The sequence below is a fragment of the Rhinopithecus roxellana genome, chromosome 11 (assembly GCF_007565055.1).
Source record: "Rhinopithecus roxellana isolate Shanxi Qingling chromosome 11, ASM756505v1, whole genome shotgun sequence".
NCBI lineage: Eukaryota > Metazoa > Chordata > Mammalia > Primates > Cercopithecidae > Rhinopithecus > Rhinopithecus roxellana.
The window spans coordinates 25982813-25998518 of NC_044559.1; the positions used below are offsets into that span (position 1 = coordinate 25982813).

A 15706-nucleotide genomic window follows, 5' to 3' on the forward strand; every position below is an offset into this window, starting at 1 on the left:
TAATTGTTTTGTATTTAACTTTTATATTTTTGGCCAAGAGCACCATTTTCTTATATCAACACCTGAACCAGCAGTTGGCTTTCTTTTTTGGACCTCTGTCACAGCAAAACAATGTTTTGTTATCTTATAAGGCAACCAGTAGAAATCATAGCTAAGTAAAAGTGCAGGTGGAGAGCAACAGTAAGCTAGGTAAGTCACTAGGTTTCACATGGCAGCTAGCTTCACACTACTCAAATCTGTGCCTTGCAACATTATCAAATTACCTGTCATGGTTCTAACGAGGTTGTTTCTCCAAAGTGGTGTTTGGAATGTTAAGTCAGAAACTGCCAAGACATTATTATAATCATAAGCAATCACAATGCTTTTAAAATTATTTATCATTTATATGTTATTTTATTAGGACTAAAACACTTATTATTATGTTTAATCTAAAAATGGCAGAGTATACCAATACTCAAAATATAACCCCCAGGCTGGGCGCGGTGGCTCGTGCCTGTAATCTCAGCACTTTGGGAGGCTGAGGCAGGTGGATCACGTGAGGTCAGGAGTTTGATACCAGTCTGACCAACATGGTGAAACCCTGTCTCTACTAAAAACACAAAATTAGCCCGGCTACTTGGGAGGCTGAGGCAGGAGAATCACTTGAACCTGGGAGGCGGAGGTTGCAGTGAGCCGAGATGGAGCCACTGCACTACAGCCTGGGCAACAAGAGCAAAACACCGTGTGCAAAAAACAAAAATATATATATGTGTGTGTGTGTGTGTGTGTGTGTGTATATATGTGTATATATATGTGTGTGTATACATATGTGTATATATATGTGTGTGTGTATATGTGTGTATATGTGTATATATATGTGTGTGTATACATATGTGTATATATATGTGTGTGTGTATATATGTGTATATATATGTGTGTGTATACATATGTGTATATATATGTGTGTGTGTGTATATGTGTATATATGTGTGTGTATACATATGTGTGTATATATATGTGTGTGTGTGTGTATATATATACACATAGCCTTTTAACTTCTAGGGAAACTGAGATCCTAAATTTGAAGCTTCAGAAAAAGAATAAACTTTAAAACCTTTTTTTAGAAGTGTTCTGGTTTGTGTTATGATCATTAACTATCAGAGTTAAAGAACTTAAAAGTCACAAAAATATGCTCAGTATTACTCGTGCCAGTGTTATTTCACATTAACAAAGTCAACAATCACTTTTGACTCTTTCCTATCAAAATAAAAAGGAAAGGTTGTAGTTGCTAACATACATAGCTGAGAAACACATTTGGAAAACTAATACTATGTTCTTTTAAAAATGAAGAATTGTATATATAATACAGAAGCAAGTCAGCCTAATAAGAAAAGGTTGAAATTTTACCTAGAGAAAAATCTGATAAACAATCACAGCTTCAAGACAAAATAGCTAATGATCCATAACATGAAAATTCAATTGGCATCAGAGTTAAAATCTTCATATAAGATATCCAAAGTCCAAATACATAATACAATGATCATGTTACATGCTTATGTAAGTCCAAGGTCTTATGTCATTCATTTGACCTGTATTATTAATACTTCATTCATTCATTCAATATTTACTATCTATTTTATATATATATATATCTCTCTCTCAGGCACGGAAGCAAATAGAGTAGAATGGCTCCTAGCAACAGGCATCAAATAATCGTACTAACAGATTATGTTTAGCTTATTACATAAAAATTGTTGTATTTAGATGTAAGTCCAAGCAAAAATCAGGGGGAGGGAGTAATAACTTTAAGAATGTCACATTCTAGTTTTTAACTCTGACTATACAGGAGAATCACCTGGTATCTTTAAAAAATAAAAAGAAAAATCAAATGTTCCTAGGTCCCAATGTCACCTATCCTCATTTCCTCCCCTATTCCTCCATTCATATATGGAATTGGTCTGGAATAGGGTCCCATAGCACACTTCTGCTACACAAGCCACCCTCAGGTGACTCTGACCTGCAGCCAGGGTTGAGTATCTCTGTTTTAGCCAATCATTATTTTCAAAGTATAAATACAGTTTAATCTACTGGGATCATCAGAACTTCAAGCCTTTTGTTTGATTCACTACTTGTTACTGAGCAGGGTTTTCTACAGCTCTGAAAAGGTAAAAGTTAACTCTAGAAAACTCATGGCAATGCAAATAAATTTTGTAGGTAGAGATGCAGATGAGGATATTAATATTTTATATATAATTTGGTAATCTCAGTCCACTATTCTTTCCTTCAGTTATTAGTGTATGTCAGTGTTTGCTAGTCCTTTGATCAGCTTTTCTATAATATTGGGTAACTCATTAATAAGTTAATTCTTTGACAGGTCTTTACTTTTAAAGAAAAAAAAAAAAAAAAGGAAAACCCACAAATAAAATCCACAACAAAGAGAAAGATTACCCTTAAACCTCAAAATATGAGCAGAGTGACAAACCAGACAGTTATGAGGCCCACAAAGTATTAGCATTTGTGCATGATGAGGCAGAGGGACGGCACGGGGCTTTTCTGATGGCCCCGAGAACAGGAGAATCCCTTCAACCTCCCCTGAAGCCTCAATGGCATACTAGTCTCAGAATAGCAGCCTAATCTGGGAAAGGCTCTGAAGGATCCTGTTCTCAGGCTGAGAGCAAGAACAATGCCATGCAAATAGGTGCTGGAGCAATCTGGCCCATGTAAACTCTCGAAACTGAATCTTCTCTGAGAAAAACTCCTAGTAGAGTCCAGACTGAGAAGAACAGGGCAACAGAAGCAAAGACAAGAAAAGTTCCAGATAAAAGAGAAAGGGAGCAGAAAAGATCCCAGAAAGGATGAAACCATACTTTGAAAAAATCACCTTGTGAACATAACACAGGAGGGAGCTCTAGAGTTATGAAGCTGAAAAGGCTATTCTGGCCTATTCCTCTCACCATACAGGAAACTTACTGCACTGAAAAATGAGCAACAGAAATATTAAGAATTCCACTTAAAACTATTATAAAGAAACAGAGACTGGAGTAGAATCATGTCTCTACAGCGTGAAGTAAATTAAGAAAATTACAGAAGCTATGAAAAAACGTAAAGACTCAGAAATTAGGTGACTTGAGAAGGAATTGAAATGAGAGGTAATAGAACTAAGAATTAAAAATAAGAAAATTATTTCAGAATGAAAAGTACAATGCTTAATGCATTAGGGAAAAAAGGAGGATGGCTTTAAAAATAAAAAGATAAAAAGTTTTGAGAAAAAGTAATAAACAGAAAAGATTTTAAAAGATGAAGATCCAACAAAACATAAAGGGTACAAAGGGGAAACAAAATAGAATAAATACCAAAAAGTATAATTCAAGAAAAAAAAAGTTCCTAAAACAAAAGATGACCTGAAACTACATATTTATTATGACTTTGAACAGACATATTTTATGCCAGAACACAATGGAGTAAAATATTAAATATACTCAATGAAAGAAAAGGTGAGCCAGGAGTTTCATATGCATCCAAATGAACCTTCAAGTATAAAGGCTGCAAACAAACTGAAAAGAACATGCAATGTGCAAGTACTTGGGGAACACCACGAACACCGCCTGAGAATCTACTCAACTCCAGGGCAGGGGTCAGCAAACTTCTTCTGTGAAGGGCCAGAGAGTCAATACTTTTGGCTTTATAGGTCCTATGGTTCCTGTCACAACTGCTCAGCCCAGATGCTGCAGTGTTTACGAAGGCAGCTATAAACAAAACATTGACAGACCAGTCACATATGGCTTGTGGTCATGGTTGCTGACCCCTGTACTTGAGAATGAGCTTCAGAAGCAAAAACAAACAAAAAACAAACAACAAACAACAACAAAAAAACTAGAAAGGACTCAACAAGAGGACTGGTGCTGAGAATTAAATATATATTTACCCACAGAACTAAGACTACCTGATGGTTAGCAGGGTCTACAGTATAGCTTGTAATGGCTAAAAGCTCTGACAAACTATTTTTAAAAATGGGAGGAAAGTGGTGAATGTACATGAAAAGTAAAATAAGCTTACTTCCTGCCTTAAATGCATAATTATAACTACAAGTCAAGCAATAGTACTTCAAATCAGAAGAGAAAGAGGGTAGGGAGAAGTACTAGTTAACTAAAATACTGCTCATACGGATTAACCCATTTATAGTAGCCCAAAAGGCATTACATAAGGTATCAGTATAAAGATAACCATTAGAACAAAAACACAAACCTACTTAAATATCAAAAGATATACCAAAGCAAAGAGCAAACATACAAACAAAACATAATGAAAGACAGTAGGCTACATACAGTTCATCCAATAAAGTGGAATACTATATATATATGTATATATATATAGTTGCTTATGTATTTTAAAAGTGGAAGAATAAACCATAAAATTTAAAAAAAAGATTACATCTGAAAGAGGGAGTAGGGTAGAAGAGTCAGGAATAGGAACAAGAATCCTCTGTAGAATGACTTCAAAATTCTACATAATTTTGTCACACAATTATAAGATAAATTTAAAAAGCAGTAATTCTTAAACGATAAAAATTTTTTAAAAACCAAATGAGCTGTTGGTGTAATTACACACAGAAGTTAGTGTAATAATTTAAAAACACAGTAATTTGACTGTTCATCCCTACTATGTTACAACCTAAAGGTTTAAAAAAAGCTGAAAAATGCAAGAAAACATAAAACGTTTTCAGTAATCATTAATAGTTATGCAAGCTGTTGTCTTTGAACTGTGGTATAAATCAAATCAGTGTCTCTGGACTTTTGGTGAAGTTGAAGGAACTCTACATAGTAAGACTGATAAGATTAAGTTAAATCCCTTTATCTTTGAATTTGAAATTTCAATATAAATTCCTATTTTGTTTTTTTAAATTAGATTTATCTCCTAGCCCTATTCATTGAAAAGGCCTACCAACAATGACTAATCCAGTAGAAGGAAATATTACTAATGCCCAGATTTTAGCCTCTACCATTTCCCAAAGCAGCCAGACTCCTTTGAGAAATGGCTGATTCCAGGCATAGAGCATAAAAATAGGATCTGCAATAATTTGTCATCCTAAAAGGCAAGGAGGCTATTAAGCCACTGGATGTGAGATAAAGGTCATGTCAAAAGACACAGGAACCATCCTGAAATAGCATTCAACAGCCAAAGACTGATAATGTGAGGCATCAGTAAGAGTAACTGAAATGAGGCCAGGTGCGGTGGCTCATGCCTGTAATCCCAGCACTTTGGGAGGCCGAGGTAGGAGCACTGCTTGAGGCTAGGAATTTGAGGCCATCCTGGCCAACATAGTGAGACCCTGTCTTTTCTACAAAACAAAATTAAAAAAAAAACTGAATCCATGTAAAACAAGTATTTATATGCATTAGTTCATAATACTAAGAAGAAAAAGAAATCATTACTTTCAGAGAAAGATAATGAATAGAACTCATTATTTTTGAAAACTGATAAAGGAAAAGAATCAAGCACTTGTTCTGCTCTGACTATAAATCAGAACTTCAGAGTAATCAAATGGCTAATAAGGGGAATTTTCTCTTTACAGAAGTATTCCAGTTAATAAACAGAGGTCTGATAAAGACATGTCATCACCTTGCAACCTCCAAGAAAAAAATGCATGTAGGCAATGAACATCCATTTTGAGAGCATCACAGAAAGGCATTATATACTTTTTGAGGTAAGTACATGGCCCAAAACAACCACACTGGATCAGGTCTCTAGATCTAATTACCAACTTATCAGAAATACAGGGAAAAGAGGAACACAGTCAATGATATCATGGGGATGCAATCAGAAATATTCAGGCTATAAAAAGATATATAGGAAAACCCTGCATGTCATGTTTCTTCAACAACAAAAAATTCCAAGAAAATAGTTAGAGGGGAAACCAATGAACTAAAAGAAACTTAAGAGATATAGTTAATCACAATGTATGTGTCTTATTTGGACTACAAACAGAATGAACCCAAAACCAAAAAAAACCAAAAAACAAAAAAACCAAAAAACAAAAAACTAAACAAACAAAAAACCCCACAAAAACACACAAACAGGTTCAAGAAAATGCATGAATTCTGAACTGAATCTGATATTAAGGAATTATTGTTATTTGTACTGTTTTGTAGAAAGTGTATTTTATTGTTTTTAAAAAGTTCTTATCTAAGGCCCAGCATGGTGACTCACACCTGTGAGTTTGAGACCAGCCTGGCCAACATGGCAAAACCCCATCTCTACTAAAAATACAAAAATTATCTGGGCGTGGTGGCACACACCTGTAGTCTCAGCTACTCAGGAGGCTGAGGCAAGAGAATCGCTTGAACCCAGGAGGCTGAGGTTGCAGGGGGCCGAGACTACACCACTGTACTCCAGCCTGGGAGACAGAGCAAGTCTCCATCTCAAAAAAAAAAAAAAAAGTTCTTATCTCAGACAATAAAGATAATAAATAGAATGGAATATCTGCAGATGAAAGGACATGACATCTAGGATTTGCTTCAAAATAATCCATATATTGATAATTGCTAAAGCTTAGTTGAAGACCTTGTATTCTACTGTGGCAAACTATAAATACTATTTCTGTATTTGATTTGATTTGAAACATACCTAAAAATAATCAAGGTTGTCATTTCATACTTTTTTCTTTTTTTGAATACAAGATATTTTAAATGTAACTAAAACTGTTTTGCAAAATGCCTAAAACTTAAAACACATAATTCTTCTATGAAGACACTGTGTACTCAAAATAAGAAAAAAACTGACTTGCTGGATTTGCTAAAATGTTGATGAGCAGATTATAAAAATTTAACTTTTAGAAAATATCTCGTCTTTAAAAAGAAACAGCAGCTGCTGCTGTTAAACATCATATGAAACATTTTTAAAAATCGCATTTAAAAATGTACAACTCTTTTATAACCTTAGAAAAAGACTCTCCAAAATCAAGATGCTACAATAAAATTTGCCAACCGGCAAAAATGATGTTAGTAATTCCAAAGATACTAGGTTTTTGGACTTACACACAATTTCATATAAGAAAACTTCAAGTATTTTAAAGTGTGTGCTGAGTGTTAGTTTATCCTATGTCACATACTTGAAGCCCACGGGCCACATATGACCTACAGACAAGCTATTTTGCTTGCATGTATTTTTTAAGAAAAATGGACTCAACATTTAAAATTCAGGAGATTTCACATAAAAATCCAGGTTTTGACAGTCCTACATGTGACAATGGGCTAGAACCCGGGGCTCTCTTTTCACCACTGGCCCTCGTCCCTCCTTCCTTCACACAGATTACATAGCCTGTCTCCTTAGGCATTTGTGTTTGTGATCAGTAGTTATAGCCTAATATTTTGAGAGTAGTTTCTCCCTCATTCTTAACGAAGAAGCAGAATAGCAAAAAAGACGGTGTCTGTGAGCTAATATTATTCACTTTTGCACTTACAAAATGAAAAAAAAAAAAAAACCCAAAAAACAAAAAAACCCAAACCAGCATTCATTATTCTTGTAGCACAGAAATAAAATGCTATCTGCATATTTTTAAATGCTTTTCTTTAACAGGGCAGCAGGGCTTACCTTCAGATCAAGGCTGCTAAGGCTTACAACATCATCATCTTTCTCTCTGCGTTTTCTTTTCTAAAAGAAAAAAAGATATTTCATTCTCATATAAAAGGAATGCATATTACATCACAAAACAAAGACTCTAGAAAACTAGAAAAATCAATTTTAAAAAGTTAAGCCTTTGGCTATAGTCACAAGAAAATTACTTTGAGGCCAGGTGCGGTAGCTCACGTCTGCAATTTCAGCACTTTAAGAGGCTGAGGTGGGGTGAGAGTCTGAGGTCAGGAGTTCAAGACCAGCCTGTCCAACGTGGTAAAACCCCGACTGTATTAAAAATACAAGAAAAAAAAAAAAATTAGCTGCACATGGTGACAGATGCCTGTAGTCCGAACTACTTGAGAGGCTGAGGCAGGAGAACCGTTTGAACCTGGGAGGCAGAGGTTGCAGTAGATGAGATTGCGCCACTGCCCTAAGAAGAAAATTATGTTGAGGGACGTTCATGAATTGTCTTTGGAATAGATACTGTCTAAACAGTCTCCCCTGACAGAGTCATCACTGCTGTGAAGTGGCTACCCTATTAAAACACTACTTAAGTTTTTCAGAACAGAATCTTATGTAAATCAAGGGCTGTCGGTACTCGTTAGAGAAAAAGTAAAAATTTTTAAAATATAAAACCAGCCAGTTTTTTTTTTTTTTTTTTTTTTTTTTTTTTTTAAAGGAACACATTATTTATCTTGGGGGCAAGGTCGTCACTAGAAAAAGAAAATCCTTTTCTCATGGCCCAAAGTACTTAAGATTTGTTGCCGGAGGCAGGATTGATTAACTGGAAAGTGAACAGCCATGTCCCTGCAGTACTTTCCACTTACCATTTATCACTTTCATTCAGCCCTGCTGGTGCCAGCAGTGGCAAAACTGTGTACATATCTACCATTTCTGGTACTTAATCAATACTGAATAAGCACCCATGAGTAACACTTTATTCTCCCATATCTCAAAATAACTTTTCAGGTTACCTACACTGCTTAGCTCTTGGGAACTCTTAAGTGACTAGTTAGGGTTCCCTTCAACTTCCTGGCCCCACAGTAAGGAGAAACTGCTGGGAATTGAATCAAAATTGAGCAAGATAGGGCCAATAGAGAAGAAGAAAAAAAAAAAAAAAGGAAAGGCAAAGTCCAGATAGAAGTGGAGAAAGTAATAGAGCCAGGCGGCCTCAGAAAGCAAGTTACCATAAAAACAACACGAAGGAGGGCTGTGAAGTCAGAAAAGCTATCTGAACCAAGATTTTGTGTACAAGTTGAAAACTAAATTCACACTAAAATGGAACAGAAAATTCTCAAAGTCAAATTCTACACAATATCACTCTATGAAAAAAGAAAACAAGGATCAGAATCTATCCCCTAGGAAATGACTGCACACCAGGAAGAAATGCTCAAAGAAGCAGAGCAAAATTATAACACACTGTTTTGAATTGAGCTAAAAGACGTTAGGAAAATGATCTAAGACATGAAAGAACAATATACATCAGAATTGAGGTGATGGAACTCAAGAAATATTTTATTGATCCCTAGGTCATACCCAGAAGATACAGAAATTATGAATAATATGATCCCAGGTTTGAAAAGCCAACTAACCAAAAATCTTGCTTGTGTATTTATCTGTGAACCTGTTTGTGTATATTAATGATACGAGCAAAATACAGAAGGATACATATGGTACTGTTGACATGGTTAGAGCAGAGCCTGGGAATGGACTAATACGGAGAAGGAGAGAAGAGGGGGAGGAAACTGCCTGGCAAAATAAGACTGTACTGAGGGGAAGAAAGCACATATATGATCATACTTATGCATTTATATGAAATTGTATTTTGAATCATTTTTGCTATTTTTCCCAAATAAGCATAAGAATCATGATCTATTTGTACATACTTTATTTATATCTATTTGTACATACTTTATTTATATATGTATTATGAGCTAACAAGTTTTAAGTACAAAAAGAACCAATTTTCTGTTGTCACTTCACACAAAATTAAATGCCTCTGTAAAGTCCTGCTATAAAAATAAGAGTCCCTCTATGCTGAGATTAATAGCAGAAAACCATTCATTATATATATTAAATATATATACATAATGTGCAATCAAGCATTTTTATATTTTTCAACCAAGAAAAAAGTCAATAGAGGATGTATACAAATAATTTCATGTTTCATAATATATTATCAGATTTAACATTGAAAGGAATAAGAGAAAGGATGGCATAGAGTTAAAGATTAATACATGTGAGTACTTTGCAAAATACGTTTTATATTTACTTGAAACAAAAAGTTATTACAGCTTGTTAGTAGAAAAGGACTAAATTAGGCTGCCAAAGACGGTTATAGGAATTCTGTTCCTCAAGACACTCAGAGAAGTACAGACCACTGAGCTGCATAACAGACTGAAAGACAACTGGGGAATTAATTCTATCTAATGTCTTGAAATAAAAACCCAGGTATCTACTCACCAAAGTCAAGTCCCAGTTGGGGCCAGGTGTTAAGAATGTGAAGGAGCTGCCTCTCCGAAGGGAGTACCTGTTAACAGAAAATTCCAACAACAAATAAAGGAGTGACTTTAGCATAATAGAGCATCAAACACATAAAAAGCTACACTTTCCATACTTTCAAAACTGTTTAAAGTAGCCTGATTTGTCATTCAATCTTAGTAATATGAGAGATGGTATATATATATAAAAACAAACAAACAGGGTATAGGTTTTGTCATTCTCGTAATCTTTACAGTGAAAGAGCCTACATAAAATTAGTGAACAGATTATTTAAAAAAATAATTCACCACACCCAGCAGAGTTTACCTTAGGAACATACACATAGTTAAAAAACATGAAATATATTAATAGGTTAAATAAAAAACAGCAAACAAACTTCCTAAGTGGAAAAAATTAAGAAACATATTCATGTACATATTTTAAAAAACAAAAAGGATATTCTTAACAAAATCTAACTTCACATTATCTGCATTTCGTGTAAATCCCTAACTTTTTAAAACTGCAATTTAACAAACAAAATACAAAGCTATGAATAACTACATTTGAGACAAAGATCTCAAGATTAAAATGTGATTAGAATTTTGTTCTTTACTATTAAGTGAAAGATTTTTCTGTGTTTTTTTCCATTCAATGTAAAGACATAAAGCAAGAAAGTCCTATGACAAAACCTGTCTTCACCTTTCTAAAATATGCCGCTATATGTTTATAAAGTATAAACCTGTGTTTATAAAATATGTAGAAATCACAAAAACATAGCACAAGAGATAAAGGCAGTTTATAAAGTATATTTATTATTAATCACTTCAGATGTAAACAAATGTAGAACGAACACAGATTTTTTTTTTCCCTTGTGGAAATAAATGATGATCAACCAAAAGAGAAAAGCAAAGGCTATTTATTCAGTGTTTGCTACAACAAGGGAGTCATCTATTGTCATTTGCATCTTGACAGAGACTAAAAGACAGGTAGACGAGTGTGAAGTTTCATAATGGAAAATCAGGTATGCTCTGATTGGAGGCTGTTGGCCTGGGGAGCTGTAGGCAGGCTAACTAGAAGTGGGGGCAGCCTACTGTGATTGGTTAGAGCATATATCTGGCTTTCACAGGTTGGTTATGAATTGGAAGCGGGACAAAAATTAGGAAGCTGGCAGTTATTAATGAAGTCCTGGACATTTTAGGTCAATTATTATAGTAGTTATTATTTGGCTTCTTGGATTGTCAAGTCATTGTCTGTTTATACATGTGATCCTTAAGCCTCATAGTCTTTGTTCATCGAAAGTTATAGAAACACCACTGATCAGTATCTTTCCTGCAAAAATATACAAGCTTAAATCAAATACAAGGGCTTCTGGAATTTTCTAAGCTAAATATAAAGGAGAAATTTTGTTGTTGTTGTCGTTGTTTGACAAGGAACACAAAGGAAACTGGCTATAAGGTAAAGAGGAGGTCTGCAAAGCTTCACAGATGAATACTTAATACAAAGTATTACTGAATCTGAAAGAAAAATAGCAATTAACAAAGCATTAAGGTGGAGTGAAATGAGTTACATTCTGGAAACTGCAAGTAGTTCCTCACATTTGAGTAAAGAAATAAGGAAGGGCTAAAGTATCATGAAAGGCCTCACTTACTGCACTCAGAGAGAATGGACTTGATCTTGAGTATGTGTGGCAGCCATTGAATCTTAAGTAACACGAACAATGGATTGTAAGAAGGCAAGACTGCTCAGTTAGGAGGCAGCTCCAATATTGCTTACAAAAGATGATTGGGGCTCTGGCAACAGTAACAAGATTACAGAGGAGAAGCTGATTTGAGAGAGGGTTCGATGTCAAAATTGCCAGGACAGACTTTTCCCTTTTCCTCCCTAAACCTGTTCAGTTATTACCAAGGTTCTTGACCTGGGGAAAATATGATGCCACTAACACAAATTAGATGCAAAGATCTTAAGATATTTAAAACAAACATTTCCTAAATAATTATTTGGAGAAAATCAAAACACAGTAAGACTACTTATGGAGCTCAAACTTTTTTTGAGGGCCTCTTTACTGGTGCAAAACGACCTAAGAAGTTGATTATTCCATCTTTTCTTGCTACTGCAGAAAAGTCAGGCAACAACAAATAAAATGGTATTTTTTTCTTGAGAAAAACCCTGGAACAAGGTATTTAAACAAAAAAAGTCATCTAAAATAAATTGTAATTCATATCAAGAAATACATAGGATGATTACTATAAACAAATGGTAAAAGACTATGGGAAAGACAGGACCTATCATGAGTCCACAGATCACACTTAAAAACACTACTCTAGGAATTAATACTCTTAGTGTATTAAATGCTACTGTATGTTACATGGTTAGCAGGAGCCATCTGTGGGCACTGGCTTAAGAAAAAGCAATTATGATTTCTCAGGTTGTTTTAAATCCAATACAAACCTACATTACAAAGTGGCATTAACCGTAGCACTTAAAATATTCAGTAAATACTTCCTTTCAGGTATAAGCATTAGGGAGTATTACAAAACCAAAGTTACTAATTTCTTTATTCCCTAGAAATGACCACACTAACCTCAGAATGCATTTGCCATCTGAAAGCTGGAAAGAAAAATGGCTCTTAAGAATTTTTTAAAGGTTAACTGGAAAAATATTTCCAATCATATGATAAAATTCTTTCCAGCAGTATCTGTAACCAGCTTTACAGTAATGCTATTTTTTCCCACTTCAATAACAAGTTCCTATTTATTCTGAATACCCATGGAAAAAAGGAACCCAAAAAACAAACTGTGCCCAGAAAGTATGTGAGACAGTGCCAACTTTCACAAATCTTGGAAAGATATATACTTATTTTTCACAAGGGTCAGACTCAAAATGCAATAGCTATTTTAAATCCTTGTGGGGAAAAAAATGATTTCATAAAACATTAAGATTGCAAGTTGTTTTTCCAGAAGATACATAGAACCTCCTCCTAAAAACGAGGTTTAAAGGATGAAATGTAGAGCAAAAAGTGGCAGTGCACCTTTTCAAGAATTTTTGTCCATATATCCAATGTATTTTTTCATATATCCAAATAATTATAATATTTAAGGAATAAAATAAACTAATACCTTAAGGAATTAGCTTAGTGTATTAAATTAAGTTCCTGATTTGACTCCTATAGATTTTCCTTGGCCTTTAATGTATTTCCTTTCATACCATTTGGTATGTTTTTGAACAATGTACATTATTTTTACACTAAATTAGGTTTAGTCTAAAGAAATCATAATTAAAATGATAAAGCTGCTGTTCACAAGAAAAATATCTTGTTAATTCATTCCTAAGCCAAACTATGTTTTCAGAGATTCTGATTTGTATCACCATTTCCTCCATCATGACAGATAAGACCTGACCTGAAATTATAAATACTTTCAAAAAATGTATTGAACATTACTATTACCAACAGGAAAAAAGCATTCTTAGATGCATAATTTACCCTCAAGATGCATTCATCATAAAAAATGGATGTAGAATGAAAATGAGTTTCAGAAAAAGATTTTAAAAAGGACAATAGTTAACATTTATTGGGTGCCTACTATATGACAAGCACTGTACATAGACTCATCCTAAAAATAACATTTTTTCCAATTAAAAAAATCTGTAAATGTTAAACATATAAAAAGAATTATACCATACGTGTAAAAAGAATGGTATAATTTATCCTCTGCAGTTAACATTTTTAGAATGGTATGATTTATCCTCTGCAGTTAACATTTTTTACATTTGGGGTGTGCTAAGCAACTGAGGTTCTCAATTTCTTTGCAAATAAGGCAAAAACAAACTAAATTATTATAGAAACAATTCATTTATTTGGGTCAAATATCTGATGTAGTAGACATCCACTACTGTTTTGACTGTTCAGCATCTTTGTTATCAAGGAGTTGTCTCTTCTTCCACTTCTGACAATCATGTAGACTACGTCTCCCATCATACTAGGGTTTTCTCATCTGCATGAGAGCCTCAACTAATATATACATCTTGGAATATCTTGTCTAGAACACAGCTGAGCATCTAGAAACCAGCAAACACTGGCCCCAAAGCACCCCAGACATCCTAATGTCCTGCATTAATTCTCAGGCCTTGCCCAGGGCAGCAAATTCAGGGAAGAGGGAACAGGGGATAATGACAACAGCAAGTAACAGTAAGGAAAGAGAAATTCTGAAGGCTTCCATCATTAAAAATCCAGTACTCTTTGGAAACAGTGTGGCAATTCCTTAAGATGTTAGTGATTAGTTTACTGTCGGACCTGATAATTCCACCCCCAAGAATTTACCCAAGAGGAGTGAAAATGTATGTCTACACAGACTTTTTTTTTTGAGATGGAGTTTTGCTCTGTCACCCAGGCTGGAGTCCAGTGGTATGATCTCAGCTCACTGCAACCTCCGCCTCCCGGGTTCAAGTGATTCTCCTGCCTCAATCTCCCAAGTAGCTGGGATTATAGGTGCATGCCACCACACCCAGCTAAATTTTGTATTTTTAGTAGAGACAGGCCATGTTGACCAGGCTGGTCTCGAACTCCTGACCTCAGGTGATCCACCCGCCTCGGCCTCCCAAAGTGCTGGGATTACAGGGGTGAGCCACTGCGCCCAGCCTACACAAAGACTTACATGCAAATGTTCCTAGCAGCATTATCCATAAAAGCACCAAACTGGAAACAAATCAAATGTACAACAGCTGGTAAACGGAGTTGACAAAATGTAGTATATTCACATAATGGAATATGGTTTGGCAATAAAATGAAATACTGATGTAAGTGAAAGAAGGCAGATGCAGAAAGACTACACATTGTATGATTCCACTTGTATGTCCTGAAAATAGAAATTCATAGAGATAGAAAGCAGATCAGTGGCTGCCTAGGGCTGGGGTGGGAGCAGGGATATTTGGGGTGATGAAATGTTCCAACAGTGGATTGTGGTGATGACTGCACAACTCTTTATATTTACTGATAATCACTGAATTGTATACCCACAAAGGGAGAATGTTATGATATACAAATCATACCTCAATAAACTAAAAACATAGTCAACTTATGTGGGAGCACATGGCCTTACAAGCTTCTGTGAGTATGCTTTTCATTTTTGGCTGCTGCTACTACTACTACTACTACTACTACTACTACTACTACTACTACTAAAGATCCTGGGTTGTCAAGAATTGGTTTAAGACTATACCTTTAACTCTGGATATCCACTGTACAAATCCATCAATCAATTTTACTGGAAAAACAAAATTCAAAGAGTAAGCCTTATCACTATTGCTAGATCATAGGTCATACTATTATTTTTCTACCAATGGACAGCATTATTTCAAATCTGCAAAAAAGGAAAACATAAAATCCTTAGAAGGATCAATATGTATTCATATTTCTGCCATATGGGTGATATGTAAAGTTCTATGGCTTTCCCTAAGGCCCTGAAAGACAGAAATAAAATTATTTAAACGTTATTTGTGTCCAATTTTCAGGACCTTAGACATAGGTACTATGAAGTCTTAGAGACTAAGTAACTTGCTCAAGGTCCTCAAGAGCCAGAATTTGAATCTAGGAAGTGTGACTGCTTTTAAAGCCTAAACTCTTTAAACATTACTC

At 34.8% G+C, this 15706-nt stretch overlaps 1 protein-coding gene across 1 annotated transcript in view; it reads right to left on the reverse strand.

Moving 5' to 3' along the window:
• The window catches only part of NET1 (neuroepithelial cell transforming 1), a 47110-nt gene that overhangs the window by 22029 nt on the left and 9375 nt on the right, over positions 1–15706 (reverse strand). Inside the window, exons 2-3 of the mRNA XM_010366489.2 lie at positions 10057–10123; positions 7570–7629 (exon numbers count right to left, since the gene is read on the reverse strand). Of these exons, the coding sequence (XP_010364791.1) occupies positions 7570–7629; positions 10057–10123 (127 nt within the window). The remainder of the gene's footprint in view (positions 1–7569; positions 7630–10056; positions 10124–15706) is intronic.